Below are 24,023 nucleotides of genomic sequence, written 5' to 3'. Positions count from 1 at the left end.
TGAATAAACAATAATGCCTTATTTTTCGGCAAATTTCCAAGGTTTTAGTTTAATGAACGTGATATATTCAAAACTTAGAAACAGTTTAATGGTTGAACATATTTCTGATTTAATGACGATTAATTTACTGGGCAAAGAATTAAAAGAATGGGACGCTGCACCTTTCATAAATTCGTGGATAAAAATCACAGATTGGCCATACGAGGGTACAACAGAAAAAGGAGAAAAATTTTAGTGAAAATGAAATTTGTTTGGAAATTATAAAAATTTTGGAAAATTATTTTTCAATAAAAATAAATATTGAATTGTTTAGTTTTGTTATTATCACAATTTGTTTCATGAAAGGATTTGAAAACGTTCACTATGTATCCTGCCACAGACACACGAAATATTCATTAATTAAATACGTTTAAATTTTCATTGTAATTTGCCATCCTAGTGTAATTTCTCGTGAATATTGCCCCGGCCTATAAGAGGTTCACAGATAAGTATGTGAAAAAAAAACTAAAAACATGATGGCAAAATATTCTATGCCGGCTTGTCCCTCTTTCCCCACATTTTTCCCTGGTCACATCATCCCCGGTTTTATACTTTGTGGGGCCCTGTGCGAAATAGAATAGCAATGCCCCTCAAAGATAAAAAATAATTAGTTTAAGGCACTTGCTTTGCCAGTGCAGGGGCCCTCTACCTCCGCACAGGCTATGGGTCACATAAAGCGAGTTGGTTGTTAAAAATTTACCAACACACCACTGGTTAAAACATTGTGGCTTAAATAATTTTTGATAAAAATGGCTGTACCACCACTAGAATTAAATCTGTCTGTCCTATATAGTGTATATCTTCTTAATCTGGGGTTGTTAGATGGTCTGAGGTGTGATTCACTGATCAAGATTATGTCTGGATTATATCTGTTTGCGAACTTTTGCAGTTCCAGAATTTTATTTGTCAGGCCATTAGCATTCCATGCCTTAATCATGAGTGAGTTTGGTTTGAATTTTTTATAAATTGTAGAGAGTTGTCAATATGGATTGGGTTTCTAGATAGAATCTCTTTCTGGAAGATGGTGAGGAGCTTGCTTTGTTTAATTCCTGCAGCATGGTGGCAAGTGAAGCAGTTTGAACTGATGTTAAGTTGGATCTTGTTTGCTCACGAGATGAAGGAATCAGAGTTCATGCCACCTCTGTGTATGTTTTGGTCATGGATGGTCGTGTACCTTCCTGCATTGCTGAAGGTGAGGTATTTCGAACAGGAGGGCAATTGGTTGCTTATGGTGTTATTGCATGGGGGGAGCAGGATTCACTCTTGCTGACCCATGATTTTTTGGGTGGAAAAGGCACCCCTTGTAATTGGAAGGGAGTGGACCTCTACAGTTAGCACAACAGGCAGGTGGGGATCTTGGCTTGGCACAGGTGTTTGGTCTGGTGTCCCTCTCCACGTTTCAGACATCTGTAGACAGCTCTGTACAACTTTTGGGCATTCCCGAATTTTTGGCATCTATGGCATTGCCCTGTCGATGCCGTCTTCCTTAGAGGCTCGGTTGTAATTTTGAGCCTGCAAATATCTGTCACTTCATATATCCTTTTCTCTGTGTTGCTGATTTTGACCAACACCAGTGGCATTGGCCTTTTGCCAGATCTCAGCATTCTGCTGACTTTGATCGGGGTCAGTCCTTGACTGATGAGGCTGGCAGTGATCTCATCAGTTGTGATGCCCTCAGCAATCCCTCTAAGCACCACTTTAAGATTTTTCTCACTTGCTAGTGTGAAGGTATTGAAGGGCAATTTGGAGTTGTCTAGCATTTTCGTCATCTTACGATAATCTGTCAGTAGCAGGATGAATCTTTACACTCTCATCTATATTTCTGGCCCTGGAGAAGTAGATGTTTTGTTCTCCTAGAGCCCTTGAGACTGAGATCCACTTCTTTGTCTTGTCGGGGAGTCTGGTGGTGGAACAGGTGTGAAGTCCCCTTCAGTGTCCCCATCACCTTTTTCCGTGTCATTAACCTGAGTGTAAATATTCAGGAAGCCGGGCCATTCTGCCTCAAATTTCTTTAAGGTAAATTTAAGAACGTCAAGTGTCAGATCTGTTTAGATTTTGAATGGCATCCTCGATGTCTTTTATGCTTTCCATTTTTGTTCACCGTATATTGTTGGAGAATATATAGATAATCATGTAGACTTTAGATGGCCTATGGGGTATATCTTACGATCTTCCAGTAAAGTCCCATAGACACACAAAGTGTCTACCAGCAAATCAATACTTTAGTTTAAAATACCCTAATAAATGGGGAAGGAGTGTCGAGAATTCACTTGGCCACAGGATGAAAGCCTACCTCCCTAAAAAACCATAAATCCACCACTGGTCCTCATCATGGGTGGGGCCTACATGGCCATCAGACCCCGTGCATTTTTCATGCGGCGGGGGAGACAGTAGGAATCAAACTGTTAGCGCAGGTGCAATGTGTGATTCCCAAAAAACCTTGTATGAAATCTAATCAGACTCAATCTAAAATAACATGTCTGATCTCATCAAAAGTCCAAGCAAAACTCCATCCTGATACTTGAAGTAATGCAGAAGTCATATTTTCATATATGAGTAGCCAAAAGGTGTCATACCTTATTATTAAAATACTCTGGATTAGAGATAGTTGTTGGATGGTTTTCCATTTGGTATTGCTATATATGAGTAGCCAAAAGGTGTCATACCTTATTATTAAAATACTCTGGATTAGAGATAGTTGTTGGATGGTTTTCCATTTGGTATTGCTATATATGAGTAGCCAAAAGGTGTCATACCTTATTATTAAAATACTCTGGATTAGAGATAGTTGTTGGATGGTTTTCCACTTGGTTATGCTATAAATTAAAGATACCAAGAAATAATATACTTGGTTTAATCCTTTATCCAAGTATAAGCAAACAAAGTTTGCACGTGAAGTATTTTCAGGACTGGGACAACTTGTATATAGAAGCTAATGACTTCACATCACTTGTCTTAGTATCCCATAATGCACATATCTTTATGGACATGGTGGAAGTAGTATTGATAGAAGTTGCGACTAATAACTTTGGCTAGTGGCCAGAATGCATGACTGCCATGTGGACAGGATGCAAGTCCCTGCTTTTAGCTCTTTCTTTTAAAGCTTTTTCAACCAGAATAGTTGCAAGATAGTTTTCCTGCAACTATTTTTTGGCTTTGGTATAAGTATGGAGTTTTGGATGCAAGCCAGTAATGGTATGCTCTACTCTTCTTTGGTATCTGTGGGAGGACTTAGAGTGGAATGGGGAATAAATATTTTCATGCTGATAAGAATTATTTCAGGGATATGTTGAGCACATAGGTTTGGGTCAGATGGATGGCTAGAAGCAATAATCCATCCAAGGAAATGTGACAGGGGTGCTTAATAGTCAAAGCTGTATAACTGAGAGGAGATATCCACCTAGCCTTTTAAAGAATGTGGAGAACTAACTGGGACTTCTGAACTGATGTCCAATTCTCACCTTCTAGTGGGCACTGTTAGGTGTTTACTTGGATACTGAATGAATGAGGATGGACTGGCAATTTGGGATTTAGCCAACCAAATTGCATTCTTATTGGCCTAAACTACAATGTAAAATTATGGTACAACATGAGAGAATTTCATGCCACTCGGCACGTCACCTGATTAAACAAGGTCCCACTTTTTTTCTTTTTGTCTGTCAGGGAAAACAGCAAAAAAGTAAGCTACTGGTGCTAATTCTAGAACATGTCCGAACTCATCATCAGTGGAGTTGAAGATTGGTACTATCAACATAAGCAGTATCAATGAAAAAGAAATAGAACTAGCAGAAGAATTGGATAAGTACCATATCAACATAATAGATGTTACTGAAACAAAGAAGACAAAAACAGGTGAGATCTTTCTAAGTGACAAGTACAAAATGTTATATTCTGGTAATAATAATCATGGAAAAGAGGGAGTAGTCATAGTATTCAATACTAAATATGAGGATCTTCTTAAATGGCAGGAAATATCAAGTACAGCAATATGAGCAAATATTAGAATGGGGAACTGGACAATGAGACTTATTTGTGCTTATGGTCTCACAAACTGTTCTACCAAGGAAGAAATGGAGGAATGTTTTGGTGTTGGAGAAGGCAGCTGGCTCAATGATAAAGGAAAAGTTTGTCCTCATTGGAATCTAAACAGAAGATCAGGAAATGATTATCTGTGTATGAAATGATTACTAGACATTTAAGAAAATTTGGGAAAATCTGAAGAAAAAAAGCAAAGCTAATAATAATGGTAAGTACCTGCTAGATTTCTGCTCATAACATGAACTAGTTATTACTAACAACATGTTCAACATAAAAATGTTCACAAATTCACTTGGAGAGAAGATGCAAAGAATAAGAGTAAGTCTCACTGACCATGTTATTATTGAGAGTGATGTTTTCCCACTAGTTCGAGACACAATAGCATACAGAGGATTTGAAATAGGAAGTGATTACTATTCGGTTTTGAGTAGGATAAAATTGAATTTCATAAAATGAATCAAGGATGAGCAACTTTCAGAGGTGAACTATAGATTCAAATACACAAACATCATTGAAAAAAAATGAAAGAATTTGAAAACAAGAACCAAAGCTTGAGATTCAGTGACAGATCCTGAAGAAAACAGTGATTGACTCAGCCAGAGAGGCATGTAGTGAGGTCATCTGTAAGGATAGAAAAATGAGAACTCTGTGGCAGACTCAGGAAGTTAAAGAGGCAGTCAAGGAAAAGAAGAAAGCATATCAAAAGTTCCTGACAAGTAAGTCAGTTTGTACTCTTTGAGAATACAGAGAAAAATGTAAGAAAGTGAAGCACTATGTAAAACTAACTAAACAAAAATCATGGGAAGACTTTGTAAGAAAACAGAAAATAAATATCAGGAAGGTGACATGAAAACTGAAGATAAAGATATTCTAGGTGTCTGGAGTAATGACTTTGAAAAACTGCTAAATGAAACAAGCAGTGTCAGCATGATGATACAAAACTCCCAAGAAAATGCATATCCATACTTCAAGTAGGAAAAGTCATCAAAAACCTGAAATATGGAAAGGCAGCTGGAATAGATAAAATTCAGCCAGAAATGCTCAAATATGGAGGTATAAAAGTTTTACGGTGGCTGCACTGCATAATTCAGAAGGCCTGGTCAGAGGGTTGAATTCCAGATGTGGAATAGAGCTGTCATAGTAACAATCTATAAAAAGAGAAATAAAACTAAATATGTCAGAATTACAGATGTATTTTCCTACTAAATGTTTGTGGTAAGATTTATGCAAATATATTTGAGAAACTGCTAAGAAAAATTGTAGAATAGAAGCTTGGTGAAGATCAAGCTTTCTGGCCAGATAAAATTTTCATTTTAAGACAAATAGTTGAGAAATCATGGGAACATAATAAGGATTTGTATTTAAGTTTTGTTGATTGATCTGGAAAAGGCATATGAAGGAGCCAAGAGGAAAGCTCTTCAAAATGCTACAGTTATATAGTGTAAACGGGACTTATATCAAGCAATGAATAGTCTATATTTAAGCTGAAAGTCAGCAGATAGAATGGAAGGAGGTAGAGGAAGATGGTTTGAGGTAAAATCAGGTGTGTGACAAGGATGCATATTATATCCACTGTTATTCATTATCTATATGGATCACATTATGAAGGAAAGTGATATCAAATCTGGGGATGTTTATCTTGGCTCTTGACTAAGCAGATACCGTTATACCTCTGAATAAATCCAGTATGTCTGTGAGATTCCCTAACTAAACTGAATAATTGTAATAAATTCGGTATGAAAATCAGCAATAAAAAGACAATGAAAATAGGTAAAACATTGAAAACATCAACTATATCCTGAATGGCGAATTCTATAGAACGAGGAACACATTTCAGCTATTTAGGCACAATTTTTGAAGATAGAAAATTAAACATGGAAATAGAAATCAGAAATCTGGTATGGCAGGAAGTAAGCTGAATAAATTTATATATGGAATAAGAAAGCTATTAATCAAAACACCAAATTAGCTGTATATATAAGACAGGGTTCAAACCAATTTTAACTTATGGATCTGAGAGAGCTGGGTTAGAAATAAAACACTTGATCAAAACTGGATACCTCTGATATGAGTCTTCAGAAAGATTAATAGAATGAACAGATGTCATCAGTAGCAGTAACACATTAAAAATTAATATATTAGGGAAAAAACTTGCCATTGTTATCATTCCAGAATATGTTAGTAGAGCTAATCTCAAGCGATATGGTCACTTAAACAGAATGGAAGAAGAAAGATGAGCAAAACAAGTGTTCTTTGACAGGTTAGCAGGAAAAAGAACCAGATGAATCGATACAGTAAAACATGTATTATCAAATATTATCAGATCTTATATCCTGCCTTAAAAGACAGGATATGAGATCTGATAATATTGGAATCTTGACAGACAAGATTAAATTGGGAGGAAAATTGTTGATTGGAAGTTAGTAATGGTATAACGTTTTCATGTAGTACTATCATAATTATCCTGTATGCCCCTGAGGATACATATCAGAAATTTGATGAGGATGGAAATGTGACATATTGTGAACATTAGTCTCCAAGAAAAATGACCTTGATGTTGGAAGGTTGGATTAAAGAATATTAATTTTTAAGGAAATGTAATCGAAAAGTTCAGAATGGTTAGCAGCATTAGGAGAATGATAGACACAACAAATGAATTTGATAGAACGAAGTACAGTGATTTTCAGTCAAAGATCAAAATTGGGAGAATGCAGGCTAGACACTCTTTGACGTGGTATGTTGGAGTGAACATATGCAGAAACTCCACTTTTCGGGTGAGGAGAGTCAAAGAGTGGGTAACTGGGAAAGCTGAGGTGAGGCGCTTGGGTGAGTAGAAATTTGGGTTTCTGTCAGGAAAAACTAAGTGGTGTTTTGCAGACTGGATATTGAAATTGACATCATTGAGGTTTGAATGGAGGTCACTTACATTGGTGTAGCGTATTATAGTATGCCCACACTTTGTAGAGCTTCGCTTGGCTTGGTGCCAAGAATAGTCGATTCATGCTGAAGGGGAGAAAGAAATGAAGGGCGTATGAATTGGTTGCTAACACACGAAATCACGTGCTTTATAGATAAAATTTTCCAACTGTTATACAAGCAAAATAGTTACCACTTTAAAAACTATAATGATCATAAAAGAGAAGTTAATTTTCCAATATGTAATAATAAACAACTCATCCCAGAAGACGGATTGATTACCCTATTATCGGAATGGATTCTCCTTTTTGTAACATGCGCAGAAGCGTTGAAGGGTCTCGAATCTGTGGGCGTACTATAGGAAAGTTCTGCAAGGTTTGCTGTTGACCGCATCAGTTACACACCTTCCATATGTAGTGATAGAGTTTAAGTTTCCATGTTGGCTGGTAGCAGGACTGGATTTTCACATTAGTACCCCTTTTTATTAATTGTCCATCCACATGTCCACTTTGTCATTTTTTGTACAGTTGCTGTAATTTTCTACTTTGTTCCTACTGCATGTAACTGACCTGGCCTGGCTCATATACACGACATGATGGTAGTAACTTCTGACAAGTTATTAGCAGTATGGTATGAAGGAAACACAATACTCTGACTCCTATGCCTCATAAATTACAGTGACTTGTTCGGAATAGCTGTAGTTAACTGAAGGTTATTACATTACTTGTTGGTTTGCAAGGAGGATTCACAAAACACCTGCTTCCTCTGTTTATAGGATAGTTATGCAACTAATGAACATTATGCTATGTGGCAGTTAGAGGAAAAAAACAAATTTGTTCCTGGAAAAAATAATGTAAAACGTACACCTGTTGTTGAACCTCATAAAGTTCTGTTATAATCTTTATATATAAAACTTGATACAAACATTTTCATAAATCCCCCCCCCCCTCAAAGTATGAGGACTGTTTGAAAAGTTTGGTAAAAAAATAAGTTAAACACATTTTTTTAGAAAAAAATCACCTTTATTTTTCAACATAGTCTCCATCGAGGTCCACACATTTGGTCCAGCGAGTTTCCAATTTTTTCATCCCATCTAAAAAGTAGGATTTGTCAAATTGTGCAAAATAGTCATTGACAGCCTTGATGACATCCTCATCTGAAGAAAATTTTTTCCCACTGAGCCAAGAAGTCACATGGGGCTAACTCCAGAAAATACAGTGGATGTGGAACCAATTCAAACCTCAATTCGTGCAATTTTTGCCATTGCGACGGTGCATTGTCTTGATGAAAGAGCACTTTTTTCTGTGCCAATCTGGGCCGTTTTTTCTTCAGTTCTTCTTTTAAATGGTCCAACAATGACGCATAATATTATCCTGTTATTGTCTTACCCTTTACCAAATAGTCTATCATGATAATTCCTTGGGAATCCCAAAAAAAAAAACAGTCTTCGCTTTTTTTCAGTGCTCTTTCACCAGGCATTGTCCACTGTTTTGACTGCTGCTTGGAGTCAGGTGTGTTGTGGTGGATCCAAGTTTCGGCTCAGTCATGAATAGACGCAAAAAAATCCTGCTAATTGTGATTAAACATCGCCAGACACTGCATTGAAATGTCTTTTCGCATGCGTTTTTGATCATCAGTCAATAATTGCAGCACCCATCATGCACACAGCTTTTTCATGCAGGATATTATACACCCATTCAGTTGAGATGCCTGCAATCTCGTGTACTTTCACTTGGCGGTCTTCCATAATGATACCATGAAATTTGTTAATCATTTCCTTTGTAGTAACCTCGGTCAGGTGTCCAGAGTGCACTTCATCTTTGAATGGACTTATGACCACGTTTAAACTCATTTATCCAAAAATTAATAGTCTTTAATGCTTGTGCAGAGTCTCCATGAACTGCATCTAACTCGGCTTTGATCTGTGTGGCCATCCACTTCTTCAAATAAAAGTGTTTTATCACTGTAAGAAACTCGTTTTTCTCCATTTTTATGAAAAATACAAACACAGTCATTTTAAATGTTTGCCAAACAAGAACTACGCATCACACGTGACTAAAATTTTGGTCATGAAAAAGATGATACATACCGATACTGGCATGAATGAACGAATTGTGTCGCCGTCTATTGAAAATATACCAAACTTCTCAAATAACCCTCGTATACATCTTAAAGAATTCAGTTTTTCAAAAACAAGTTACAAAATAAAATTAGTGATGCTTAGTGATGTAAATATAAATAACTAACCAATAATACTCAGTAAATAACTATAGGGAGGAGATAATCAATGAACTAGTAATGTTCATCAAATGATTCATCTAGGTTCGGCAGTAATCCAATGTGGGCTGATGTTGCAACAAATCATCTTGTACAATTTGTTGTGCTTGCTGCAACATACTATATTTTGTAACAATTAGTGTAATTAGAGACAACTGAAATTTTGTTGGAGATCAACAGATTCAGTCTTCTGTATAAGATGCATTTTTTATAATACATAGGATTCATTTTTATTCAGGAATCAATGAATTTTTACTGACTATGTCTTATTCTGAAGACTGGAAATAAAATATTCCTATAGCATGAAAAACATTCCATCCCCAACAGACACTATTCTGCAAAAGCTAGAAAATAAGTAACTTTATTGTATGACTAAATGCAGCTAAATATATTTTGCAACAACTGGAAATGATCCTTCATAATGAAAAATGTGCTGCATTCAAGGAAAAGTTTTATTGTAGCACCAAGCATATGGGGGGGGGGGGGACTGAAAAGTTCTGATAAATACCTAGAACAAAAATTATATTAAAGCAACTAATATAACTACATGAGAGAAAATATCGTGGGAACACGTTCCCCACGATATTCTATTCTATATAGAATAACATGATTCTATATAGAATAATGTGTAAGTTACATGATTCTACCTCAATTCTTTCATAGTGATTATCACAACTTTTCAGCACATCCTCATAGTATCTAACTAAATGCATTTGTTTTAACTACCTCTTTCAAATTTTCAGTTGCAGAAAATGCACAGTAACAATCTTTTATAATGCAGTCACTGGATGCAGAAAGCAAAAAATTCATGTAAAGCAAACTTCCTAAAGCCAATAAAGATGAATATATGTGTAAATAACTTGAAATCACTTTAAATTGCTTTGAGATTTTCTGTATCATTAAGACAGTTTACAAATAACTCTACTGAAAAAGTTGAAGTTAACATGCTGTATAAATTATGAAAAGATGCTCACCCACAATGTGGAAGCAACATACAGTAAACCAAGTTCCCAAGGGTCAGTATGTATGGACACTGCCTGGTGTGAACATGTTAATAATATTGAGACTTGAGAGGAGATAGTCAGTTGTTAGGAATGTTACTGATGCAACACTTACAGAATGACTGGAATTTTGGGAAAAATATAATGGCTGTCAATTTATTGTTAGCAAACATAAAGTTATACACTCTGACATAATGAGATTTCCAGCAGCATATTACATTGGTGGGATAAGGCTGAGAATCTCTGAGTTATGGTGTATTAGAAATTCATAGGTACATAGCAATGATTTCAAATTCAACTCAGGATAGCTGCAGTGCTAAAATAAATAATGATATCTAAGGAGGAGGAGGAGGTTAATTTTTATCTCTTGACAAGTCTTTGACTGTAACTGAACTGCTGTGCACAGATCTGGTCTCTTGGATTCTGGAAGAATAAAGCAGTGGAGAGGGTGCAAAGGAGAGTTACAAAGATAGCATCAGGATTATGGAATGTTGATTATAAGAATAGATTGAGAATATGCAGACTGCAAATATTGGTAAGCAAGAGTAGGTAAAGTGATATAATAGAGCTCTGTATGGAATATCAGACATGGGGCATCCTGGATATTGAGTTCCAAATGCAGTTCAAAAAAAGGTGAGCGCTAGAATTTCCTTTCACAGAATAGCAAATGAATGGAACAGAATGTCTGTTGAAGTGGTAAGCGCATGTGGTGTGAATGAGAAAGAGAAGTCAGGTGATGTGTAGCCATCCTTGAAAATCACTCCTAGATGTTTCTGATAATAATAGTAATAAAGAATGCAAATCACTTAAATGACTAATCCAAATAACTGGGAGGAGACCTCAACTCATTCTTTTGGGAATGTAGAGAACTGACTGGGGCTTCTGACCTAATGTCCAATCCTTGCCTTCACATGATGCACCCTGATAGTAGGTATTTACTGAATACTGAATGAACAAGGATGGGCTCACAATTTGGGGACTTAGCCAACCAAATTGTTAGTTGGCTGGCTAAATCCCTAGCCAGAATGATGAGATTTCATGTCGGCTGGAGTGTCAGACAGTTAAACAAGGTCTGCCCCTGCTATTTTCATCAGGGAACCAAGGCAAATAGGTGAAAAGTTAGCTACTAGAAAAAGCTACCACTCAACATCTAGAAGAATAAGAACACTCTAAATATCAGAAGAATTGAAGCTAGGAACCATCAATATAAGGAGTATTAATGGAAAGGAAATTGAACTTATAGAAGAAATGGAAAAGTACCACACAGACATAATTGGCATTGCTGAGACAAAGAAGAAAAAAACAGACAAGATATTACTAAATAATAAGTATAGGATGTTATTTTCAGGCAATAATAATCAAGGATAGGAAATAGTAGCAGTAGCATTCAACACCAAACATGAAGATAAACTTCTTGATTGGAAAGCAGTTTCAAGTAGAGTGAGGTGGGTACACTTGAAAATGGAGAAATGGTCAAAAAAACTTATTTGTGCATATGGTCCCACAGAAGGTTCTTCTAAAGAAAAAGTGGAGTCATTAGAAACAGGTAGCTGACAGCCAGTCTGATTGGCCGAGTGGTTAGCTTATCTGCTCTCCAGCCAAAAGGCTGTGGGCTTGAATCCCGCCATGGGCATGGATGTTCATGATTGTCTGTGAAAATACTAATGGTGGTGGTGGGCAGTAGATAGCGTTGTTGTGGTTCATTGTAGTGGGTGGAGACAGAGTTGTAGAGTAGGTGCCCTCCCTCAATGAGTCTTTCGACTCCCTAGAGGTGTATCATGTAATAATAATAATAAAGAAAATGGAAAAAAGTGGTCCTTGTTGGAGATCTGAACAGCAAAGTAGGAAATTAATCCCACCAGACATACAGGAACATTATGGCAAAATATGATGAAAGGGCAAAGGCTAATAATAATGTTAAGTACTTACTCATCCTCTGCTCAGGACATGGACTAGTCATTGCTAACACCATGTTTCAGCATAAAGATGTGCACAAGTTCAGATGGAGAGATGACACAACAAACAAGAGAAGCCTCATTGACTATGTCACTATTGATAGTTATAACATCATGTTGGTTCAGGATATGAGCGTATAGAGGATTTGAAATTGGAAATAAAGCAGAATAAAAATGGATACCACATTGAAAAGAACAGTATGTAAGAAAGTTTCAAGAGAATTAAAGTTGAGCAGCTTTTTACAGCTAAATTTTAGACTCAACTATATAAACATTATTGAAGAAAAAATAAAACATACTGGAAACAAACATTAAAGTCTCAGTGGCAAACTATAAAGAAGACTGATTGAGTCAGCTAGGGAGGTATGTGGTGAAGTCGTTTGTAAGGATAGAAAAATAATAATGCCATGGTGGAAAAAGAAGTTAAAGCAGGAGTCCAAAAAAAAAAGAAAGCATACCAAAAGTTCCTAGCAAATAAGTTAGCAAATGTCCTAAATGAATACAAAGAAATATATAAGAGAGCCAAGCTATGTGTAAAAGTGGCTATACATAAGTCATGGGAAGACCGCTAAGAGTATAGAAAGAAAATAAATATCAGGAAGGTGGAAGAATGTTCTCGAGGCAAATGAAGAAGCTTAGAAATGGAGAAAAGAGTACTGTAAAAGGAATCAAAGACAATAAAGGTAACATGAAAAACTGAAGATAAGTATATCCAATTGTCTGGAGTAATTACTTTGGAAAGGAACTAAGCAGTGACAGAACTGTACTAGAAAATTTTCAAGAGAAATGCAAAGATGATTATATATCAATACTCATCATCATCAAATTCCTGCCATGTACCCTCAAGGGGTGTACAGGATATGATAGTACTACATGAAAAAAAATTACATCATTATTAATTTCCTATCTACAATTTTCCTCCAAATCAGTCTGTTACTTGTCAAGACTCCAACATTATCAGATCTTATATTTCTATCGTCTAAAGCACTTTGTACCGTATCAATCCACCTATATCTTGGTCTTCCTCTGGGTCGTTTTGCTACCAACCTGGCAGAGAACACTTGTTTTACTAATCTTTCCTCGCCCATTCTGTTTAAGTGACCATACCACCTGAGATTAGCTCTGCTAACGCATTCCTGGATGCTGACAATGTCAAGTTCTTTCCTAATATCCTCGTTTTTAATATGATATTGCCTTTGATGCCATCTGTTCACGCCTATAATCTTTCTCAGGACTCTCATATCTGTGGTCTCTAGTCTTTGGTCAAGTGTTTTACTTCTGACCCAGCTCTCAGATCCATAAGTTAAAACTGGTTTGAACACTGTCTTGTATACAGCTAATTTAGTGTTCCGACTAATTTCTCTCTTATTCCATATGAATTTATTCAATTGACTTCCCACCATAACAGCTTTGCTGATTCTGTTGTCTATTTCTATATTTAATTTACCATCTTCAGTAAAAATCGTGCCTGAATAGCTGAAATGTTTTACTTGTTCCACAGGTTCTCCATTCACAACACAGTTGACATTTTCAATGATTCTGCCTATTTTCATTGTCTTTGTCTTTTTATTGCTGACCTTCATACCATATCTATTACAACAGCTATTCAATTTAGTCAGAGAATCTTGCCGACTTGTAGCAGATTTATTTAGAAGTATAACATCGTCTGCATAAAGCAAAGAGCTGACATTAACATCTCCAATTTTGATATCATGTTTAATACCACTTTCCTTCATAATGTGATCCATATAGATAATGAATAACAGAGGGGATAATGTAGATCCTTGTCTCACACCAGATTTAACATTAATCCATCTTCCTGTGCTTCCTTCCATTCTAACTGCTGACTTACAACTCAAATAAAGACTAAGTATTGCTTGATATAATGTCCCATTGACACCATATAACTGCAGCGTATTGAATAGCTTTTCCCTTGGCACCTTGTCATATGCCTTTTCCAAATCGACAAAACTTAAATACAGATCTTTGTTATATTCCCATGCTTTCTCGACTATTTGTCGTAAAGTGAAGATCTGATCCTGACAACCTCTATTTGGCCTGAATCCAGCTTGTTCTTCACCAAGCTTTTCTTCCACAATTCTTCTCAACCGTTTCTCAAGTATACTGGCATAGATCTTGCCAGGAACACTCAGTAGGGAAATACCTCTGTAATTCTCACATGCAGTTTTATTTCCCTTTTTATATACGGGTACTATGAGAGCTCTACTCCAATCATCGGGAATTCGTCCCTCTGTCCAGGCTTTCTGAACTATGCAGTGCAGCCACTGTAAGACTCTTATACCACCATACTTCAGCATTTCTGGTCGAATATCATCTACTCCTGCTGCCTTTCAACATTTCAAGCCTTTGATGACTTTTTCTACTTCAAGTATGGATATATATTCCTGATTGCATGCCTGGTCAGTATTTTTTACCACTGTCCTGTCATCACTGCTTGTTTCATTTAGCAGTTTTTTCAAAGTAATTACTCCATACTTCAAAGATATCTTTTTCTCCCGTTTTCATGTCACCTTTATCATCTCTAATTCCTTTTACAGCACTCTTTCCTCCATTCTTAAGCTTCTTCAACAACCTCCAGAATATTTTCCCACCTTCTTGATATTTATTTTCTATATTCTTGCCAAAGTCCTCCCATGACTTTTGTTTAGCTAGTTTCACACAGTGTTTAGCATTCTTGCATTTGTCTCTATATTCTCTAAGAGCACAAGCTGACTTATTTGACAGGAACTTTTGATATGCTTTCTTCTTTTCCTTCACTGCCTCTTTAACTTCCTGTGTCCACCAGGGAGTTCTGATTTTTTTATCCTTACTGACAACCTCACCACATGCCTCTCTGGCAGAATCAATCAATGTTTTCTTCAGAGTTTGCCACTGAATCTCCGAGGTTTGATTCCTGTTCTCAAACTCTTTTATTTTTTCTTCAATAATCTTTGTGTATTTTAGTCTACAGTTCACATCTGATAGCTGCTCAACTTTTATTTGCTTTAAAACTTTCTTACATGTTATTCTTTTCAATATGAAATCCAATTTTATCCTTCTCAAGACTAAATAGTGATCACTTCCAATTTCAAATCCTCTGTACACTCTGGTGTCCTGCACCAGGGAGAAAACATCACTATCAACAATAACATAGTCAATGAGACTTTTCTTATTCCTAGTCTCTTCTCTCCATGTGAATTTGTGCACATTTTTATGTTGGAACATGGTGTTAGTAATAACCAGTCCATGTCCTGAGCAGAAATCCAACAGATATTTGCCATTATTATTAGCTTTGCTCTTTTCTCCAAATTTTCCCAAAATATTTTTGTATGTCTCACAATTATTTCCTACTCTGCTATTTAGATCCCCAAATAAACTTTTCATTTTTCATTGTGTCTGTTGCTTTTTCTAAAGCCTCAAAAAACTCCTCTACTTCTACCTTAGTAGAACCTTCTGTGGGACCATAGGCACAAATAAGTCTCATTGTCCAGTTCCCCATTCTCATATTTGCCCACATTACTCTACTTGAGACTGACTGCCATTCAAGAAGATTAGCCTCGTATTTTGTGTTGAATACTATGGCTACTCCTTCTTTTCCTTGAATGTCATTGCCTGAATATAACATTTTGTATTTATTGCTCAGAAAGATCTCACCAGTTTTGGTCTTTTTTGTTTCAGTCACCCCTATTATGTCAATCTGGTACTTATCTAATTCCTCAGCTAGCTCCATTTCTTTGCCATTCAGGCTTCTTACATTGATAGTACCGATCTTTAACTCTGGTGATGTTGAGTTGGGGTTTGTTTTCAGATTTGTTCCAGTAGCTGACTTTTCGCTGTTCGCCCTGGTTCCCTGACAAAAACAACAGGGGCCTTGTTTAACCGGGCGACGCCCCAGCCAGCATGAAATTCTGTCATGTTGTACCATCATTTTTTATTTTGGTATATCTCAAGTATTGATATTATATCAATACTTGAGATAGAAAAAGCCCTCAAAAACTCGAAATATGGAAATGCAGCTGGAGTATATGATATTTAACCAAAAATGCTTAAGTATGAAGGTATAAAAATTTTGCAGTGGTGGCTACACTGCAAAATTCAGAGGGCCTGGTCAGGAGAGCGAATTCCTGATGACTGCGATGAATGATTCCTTAGCTCTCATCACTGTACCCATATATAAAAAAGAGAATAAAGCTGAATGTGAGAATTACAGAGTAATTTCTCTACTAAGTGTTCCAGGTAAGATTTATGCAAGCATACTTGAAAAGAGGTTCAGAAAGATTGTGGAAGAGAAATTTGAAGAAGACAAGCTGGGTTCAGGCCAAACAGAGGTTGTCAAGATCAGATTTTCACTTTAAGACAAATAATTGAGAAATCATGGGAATATGACAAGGATCTGTACTTAAGTTTTGTAGATCATCTGGAAAAGACTTATGACAAGTTGCCCAGAGAAAAGCTTTTCAAAACACTTCAATTATATGGGGTGAATGGAACATTATACAGAGCAATACATAGTCTATATTTATTAAATTGTCAGTCTACAGTTAGAATTGAAGAAAATACAGGAAGATGGTTTCATGTAAAATCAGTAGTAAGACAAGGATGCACATCATCTCCACTCTTATTCAATATCTATATGAAAGAAAGGGGCTTTAGGCCTGATATTACAATTGGGATGTCAAACTTAGCACTTTGCTTTACGCAGATGATGGTGTACTCTTAAAAACACATATGCAAGTTTGAAAGGGGCAGGAACCCCTTTCAAGTCTTCAAAATTTGAGTCATCAGAATTCAAAGAGAACCGGCCTACCAGTCCAGAAATTATATATATATATATCATCATCATACGTATCATGGATTTAGGCCTAGCTTGGCCTGTTCCGGCCTTAGAAGTCATCGTTGAATCGTTTAAGACGACGTCCTGTTTTTCTTTATATATATATATATATATATATATATATTAAATATATATATACTTAATATATATATATATAATTCTAATGCCTATTCTGCTTTTCCAAGTGACTATATTAAGCATCTCCCTAAATGCTAATAATGTCATTTTCTTCATTTTTAATATAACATACTGATATAAGTATGCTAGTTAAATATTGGATTGTTCAGCATTGGTAATAATTTCATCATGAAAATTATGGAAACAATTACCATGTTAGAGCAAAACTTTAGGTTAATATAAACCAAAATAAACACTAGACGTTTTGACCTTCACATAAAGGTCATCATCTGGAGTATACATACAGGGTGTTCGGGATAAATTTGACATATTTATAATTAATTATATTTTTCCGTAAGTTACATGTATTAACACACACTTCTCTTCATTTAAAAGTTTGGACCCTTCTTCATTCATATACAAGATGTCAGAAAGGATGGATAGCTGGAACCCACCTGAATCATGGAAGAGAACTTGTATCATGATGATTCGTGCCCGCCATCAAAATAAGGATATTACGACTGCTGCCCAATGCTCCCTGAATACAGTAAAAACAATCAGGCATGAACTAGAGACTTGCAATGGTGACTACGAGGATGTAGCAAGAAGAAAGATCCCTAGCAGACGATCTGATTGCGTTCGTACAGCAGAATTCCTCGCAAATCTGCAGGAACAGGTGTTGAAGAACCCTGGCATTGGAATTCGGGCTTTGTTCGTGGAGTTGCTAACTGTAGTCAAGCCCTGGATAACAAGGGTAGCCAATGGTAGGCCGTATGTATGGCAGCAGGATTCGGCCCCTTGCCACACCTCTGGGAAAAGTCAAAAATGGTTGTCTGAAAATTTCTACGACTTCACCAGTCCAAATGTTTGGCCTCCAAACTCCCCAGACCTTAACCCCATGGATTATTTTGTATGGGGCGCAGTTGAAAAAGACACCAATCACACTTCCAGTAATACAAAAGCCCAGTTAATGGATAAAATTAAAACAGTTTTTGCGGCCCTTCCCAGGGAGACTGTAGCATCAGCTTGTTCGAGGTTCCGAAGCAGAATTGAAGCTGTGATCGATGCTAATGGTGGTTATTTTGAGTAAATCTTGTTGATAGTATTGTAATTAACTCTGCCTGTAATGTTTTTTTGTCAATTCATTAAATTTAATAGATACAAAGAAGATTTTCTTTTTCCTTACGAAACTGTCAAATTTATCCCGAACACCCTGTATATATACAAAGAAACAAGCTGCACTACAATCTACATGGTATGCTGCAGTTACTGATCAACTGTTAAAATGACCTCTGGTGAAAAAAAAAAAAAAACCTTACTACATCAAAGCTAGAGTCCTGTTATTGCTATTATCTATTAGGTTACAAAATTAAATTAAGCTGGAGAGTAAAATGCTCTCTCTCACGCACACAAATAATAATAATAATAAAAATATAATAATAAATTACTTATATATAAGTATGCATATAAATTACAACAAACTGGTATGGATAGTGGCAATTAGTGTCAACACTCAAGGAGTTGGTAGGTCATTCCCCCCCCCTCTCCTAAATAAAGAACCCACACAATACTTCATAAACAAAATTAAAAACATAACACTTGGCAAAGATTATTTATTAGTCAGTTTGATGTTTCTGCCCTTTTCACAAATGAATCAGTGACAATTCTCCTACAGAACAAATTTCTGCTCAATATTACAGCTCTCTTTGTCCACGTACTATGTTCCAATAAATTTTACCTACAAAAAGAAGATATGGCCATGGGCTTACCACTATCTCTTCCCCCCCCCCCACCCCCACCATTGCTAACTTTTATATGGAAGCTTTTGGCAACGTGCTCTTGATTCCTTTACTCTAAAACCTACAGTTTGGCTTAGATATGTTGATGATTTTTTTGTTATCTGGCCAGGTGGCCACCAAATGATAAACACATTCCTTAGCCACCTGAAAAAAACAATGAACACATACAATTTACTATTGAAATTGAAAATCAAATATCCCTTTGCTGGATACACTGGTCACACATCTTCCCTCAGGCAGTCTAGCCTTCACATACCAGCCAATATATACATGCTAACTCATATCACCACCCTTCGCAAAAATTCGGAATCATTAACACCCTCAAAAAACAGAGCTATAACAATTTGCTCTAATGAACACGCTCTTAAACAAGAATTAAAAATTATTAGCAATACATTATAATGGCTATAGCAAAAATACTATTAATAAAGTTCTATATGAAAATTCATAAAAAAAATAATGTAGATTACAGTAAAACCCTAGCTATCCCATACATTAAAGGGTTATCAGAAAAAATTAATAGAATACTACACCATTATAATCTTAATGCCACTTTTAAACCATCTTTAAAATTAAAAAACATATTCAACTCCTCTAAGGATCCTCTCCCCCCATTGGCACACCCTGGAGCTTATTGGATCTATTGCACCTGTAACTTATCTTATATTCGGGAAGCTGGACGTACAATCCCTATCCGCAAAAAAGAACACAAATGACACATTAAGTTTAACAATTTTGGTGAAGCAGGCCTCTCAGATCATGCTCTTAACACCCTACACCAAATTTATTGGAAAAGTACTTGTTCTTTACATCATACAAAAACTTGGTATGAATGGAAATTTAAAGAAGCCTGTAAAATTTTGGTTAACCACCCCAATCTTAACAATAATGGTGGCATAAAAATCTCAAGAATTTGGATGGCGCACATTCAACCCAATTAGTTTTCCAGCAAACCCTGACTTTAGAACACGAAGCAATTTTTCAGCTTTTATTGGTCACTCTCCATACCAGTTTGTTGTAATTATATGTATACTTATATAAGTAATTTTTTTCTTTTTTTTTTTTTTTTGTGTGTGTGTGTGTGTGTGAACATGCACTCTCCAGCTTAATTTAATTTTGCAACCTAATAGACAATAACAGGACTCTAGCTTTGATGTAGCAAGTTTTTTTTTTTTTTTTCACCAGAGGTCAGGCCAATAGTTTTAACGGTTGATCAGTAACTTTAGCATACCATGTAGATTGTAGTGCAGCTTGTTTCTTTGTATATATGTGTATGCTTGGATGATGACCTTAATGCAAAGGTCTAAACATAGAGTGTTTATTTTGGTTTATATTAAACTAAAGTTTTACTCTACCACAGTAGGTGTTTCCATAATTTTCATGATGTATTCTGATCCCCATGTAAGCATGAAGGAAAGGATTTCATCATTTCATTTTCTGCTTTGAATTAATATACTCAAAAAGTCACAGAGTGCTCTTTAGAATGTCTTTAGGTGGGTAATGCCACCTGGTGTGACTTCATTGGCCTGCATATTGGAGGCCTGAATTAGCTAGTTTAAAAAAGTCGTTGTTTAGTCATTGGAGTTGGGTTTCTGGACTATGTAATGAAATAAAATAACTGAAAAAAAAAAATAATAAATAAATAAAATTAGTCCACTCAAGTACTATAGTTTTACGATCTTTCTTGGGTGGGGGTCACACAGATGAAAAGCCCATTACAACATAATGACATGGGTGTCTATTAAGCCTGGGGATATCTTATATGCACATTATTATTCTTCTATAAGTGAACCATCTATCCACCATGAATTAAACTATAATAACTAATAAAAGTGGTGGCAACTCCCCACCACCAATTATATATGAGAAAAAAGTCTATTCTGGATCTAAATAATGCTACTACATCACTTAGTACCTTAATCAGACTTTGGACCTAAGACAACTGAGCCAGTACTTTTCCACATACACACCAAAAAAAAAAAAAAAAAACCTCAAAAGACTTCTTTAAATTTATGATTATTTTGGGTTTTCTTTAACCTTTATCTATTAGCCTGACACTGTAAGTGTCATTCAGTTATGTGTAAAAACAATTTATTTAAAAAATTTACAAAAGGCTGTGTATTCATTTCTGGAAAACTTCACACAAACTTATATTACCAAGCTTTAATAAAACAAATTTACTGAAACAATTACTTACAAAATGAAGGCTGATGACATCTGTTTCATGCCATAAGCTTGAGAAAAATGGCACATGAGAGTTTAACAACAGGAGGTAGCTATTAAACTACCACAATAATGCACCACAGAAACTTCAATTAGAGTTCTCTAGTTTCTGAACACTGAAAATTGTTTACAAGATAATGAAGTTTTAATATATTTGTGAATAATTTTTGATCTGTTACCCTGCAAATAAAAATGACTTGAAAGTGTCAGCAGATGCTGGATGAAGTAAAGTATGTTTCTTTTCTCCATTTGACTCACAAAAACTACATACACACAGTGAAGGCACAACAGTCTAGAATTAACAAAAAAATAATAAGAAGAAGATTTTTATAATTTAGACAAATCTAATGGTAGTTTTAAAATTTTTGAAAGTTTTACAAAATTTTACAAAACAATATTTGCAAAAACTCAGGCTTTAGTATAAAACCATATTTCTGGTTTAAACCAATTTCAGATTAAAAAAAAATACTAGTCTAAACAAATAATACATTAGAAATATCTCCAGCATAAACACCATTAATTTCATATAACAATATGCAACAACTAGGCTTATTACAAAAAATGGTATAATATCTTGTCAGAAAATATCTTTACATTAAAATTCTAAGACAACAGTGTCTGGATTTATAGGAGAACTAGCTGTACATTCTCTTCGCACAGGAATTTCTGTTCATTTTTACTACACTGTATTTAAGTGCAAAGTTTTACTTTTAAGATCTACACTGAATTCAATTGTCTACACTATGTCAATTTATTTCACCTCAAATTTCTGTTTCATCAGGATTGTAATTTGCATATTGGATATCAGAACATTACTAAAAAGGCTGAATGTATATCTATGTACAGTAACATCATCTATCAGTAATAAAAAAAAAAAAAATCAAATAATTTAATAAGATTAGAGTGAAGAGTTTTGACAAAAATTCCAGTCTTTGCTATGGTGCCAATGTTCTGCATATATTTGGCATTTCTGTACATGTCCATAATAATAATAATAACAAAACTGGAATCAATCTTTTAACTTCAACAAGGCTAATCTTAGAATTGTCATCCTCACATCTCAATACTTTCTCATTAATGATCTGAGCCAAAGAACTGGCACAAGCTTAACACTTTGTGACTTGGTCACAAATTGCAGGTATGCACTGGTTTCATCAACAAACACAAGATTAACTGCTTTTTTCATAAACACTTCATAAAGAGATATGCAACGATGAAATTCAACATGGTAATAAATCACAGTATGATGAGCAAACACCCCTGAACACTCCAAAGTTTGTGTGTGTAATAAGATTAGATACAAGACTAGTTGAGATAACAGAAGTGTTATATGTTAACTATCCAGAGTCCTGCGAAACATTAGGATACTATTGTATATTTTCAGGGCTGGTCCTAATTTCACATTCAGAATTCTGACTATATCAGTTTGGTTCATTAACAGGAATGCTTCTCCATCAATTTGCTGGAAAAAAAAAAAAATATATATATATATATAAATAAAATAAATATATAATATAATAAATGTAATAATATAATATAATAATTGTCAATATAAAATCAAGAAACAATAAATATAACAAAGACAATTTTCCTGATATATTCTAATTGATGTCTTCTTGAAAAAATTTATCTTGAAAAGTTCACAATAGTCTTCATGGTATAAACACCACCAAGAGAGAGAGAAACATTTATTCACTGATTTTAGCTAACTTGATGTGAGTGCTGCCAATCAGTAAATGTATTTCTGTTCATCTTTGATGCTTTTTATACCATGAAATGCTATTATGAATAATCAATGACACCTAAGCCTTTCCATATGTATTCAAATTCTACACATAAAATAAATTGTATGTAAGCCTCATCAATTAGGTAAATGGAAACTAAAATTGTCATGACAACTTTCAGCTGGCCTTCCTATAAAAGATGCTAGACACAAATACCATTCCAAACCGTCTAAGATTCAAGAAGTTAAATTCAGGAAAAGCTAAATGTATTTACATGTGGGCAAGCTTAGTGCTAATTCGAGAACAGATCAGCTGCACTTGCATTCAGTTAGCTAAAATCACAACACTGCATCACTGTGTTACAGGAAAAGCTTTTGGAAATCCTTAATCCAGAACTGTGGTTTATTCTGTACAATATCTCTGAAAACACTACTACTACTACTACTAAAGAAATTTGAAAAGGCTAAGAACTGCCATCTGAAAAAATTTGCAACTCTTCAACAACAAAGCAGTTCCTGACTGCAACCCCAACACTAATGTGTAGTGTTAAATTATCTTCAAAGCTACTCTCAGAAGACAGTCAATACACTTAATAAATTTGCCATTGCTCTCATCGACTACACTGGATGCAGGTTTGATGTCCTGGGTTCCAAAGGGATAAAGAAGCCATAGAAAGGCCTTAAAGAAGAGTTACAAAGATGATATCAGAATTATGGAATGTAGATTATGAGGGCAGACTACAGTATGTAGACTGATGACCCTGGTAGGTAGAAGAAAGAGGGGGGGAGTTGATATGACAGAGGTCTATAAACTTTTGAGAGGGCATTATATATATATATATATATATATATAGGATATCAGTTGATAAAATTTTTCATTATATGGAAGATAGAGAGAAGACAAGAGGACATCCATGGAAGTTAAGTTGGTGTGCAGTTAAAAAAAGGGGTAAGAGCCAGATTTTTCTCTCAGAACTATGAGTGAGTGGAACAGTTTGCCTGTTGAAGTAGTGAGTGCATCTAGTGTGAATGACTTTAAGAGAAGGTATAACAGCTGGTGTGGGTGATGTGTGGCTTCCCTTGATGAGGTCTAATATAATA

General features: G+C 35.4%; 1 protein-coding gene across 6 annotated transcripts in view; it reads right to left on the bottom strand.

The window, feature by feature from the left end:
• Nucleotides 1-21,124: 21,124 nt before the first annotated feature.
• Nucleotides 21,125-24,023, bottom strand: part of LOC150095352 (lethal(3)malignant brain tumor-like protein 4) — a 381,800-nt gene continuing 378,901 nt past the window's right edge. For all 6 annotated transcript variants that reach the window (XM_090410238.1, XM_090410241.1, XM_090410242.1 and 3 more), the window contains one exon: nucleotides 21,125-22,661. In XM_090410238.1, the coding sequence (XP_090266364.1) occupies nucleotides 22,533-22,661 (129 nt within the window). In that variant the 3' untranslated portion in view covers nucleotides 21,125-22,532. The remainder of the gene's footprint in view (nucleotides 22,662-24,023) is intronic.

Source organism: Typopeltis vanoorti, chromosome 20, assembly GCF_054136105.1.
Source record: "Typopeltis vanoorti isolate ZY-2024b chromosome 20, IOZ_Tvanoo_1.0, whole genome shotgun sequence".
Taxonomy (NCBI): Eukaryota; Metazoa; Arthropoda; class Arachnida; order Uropygi; family Thelyphonidae; genus Typopeltis; species Typopeltis vanoorti.
Note: the sequence above shows the minus strand (reverse complement) of the source record. Positions and strands in the feature narration are given on the sequence as shown.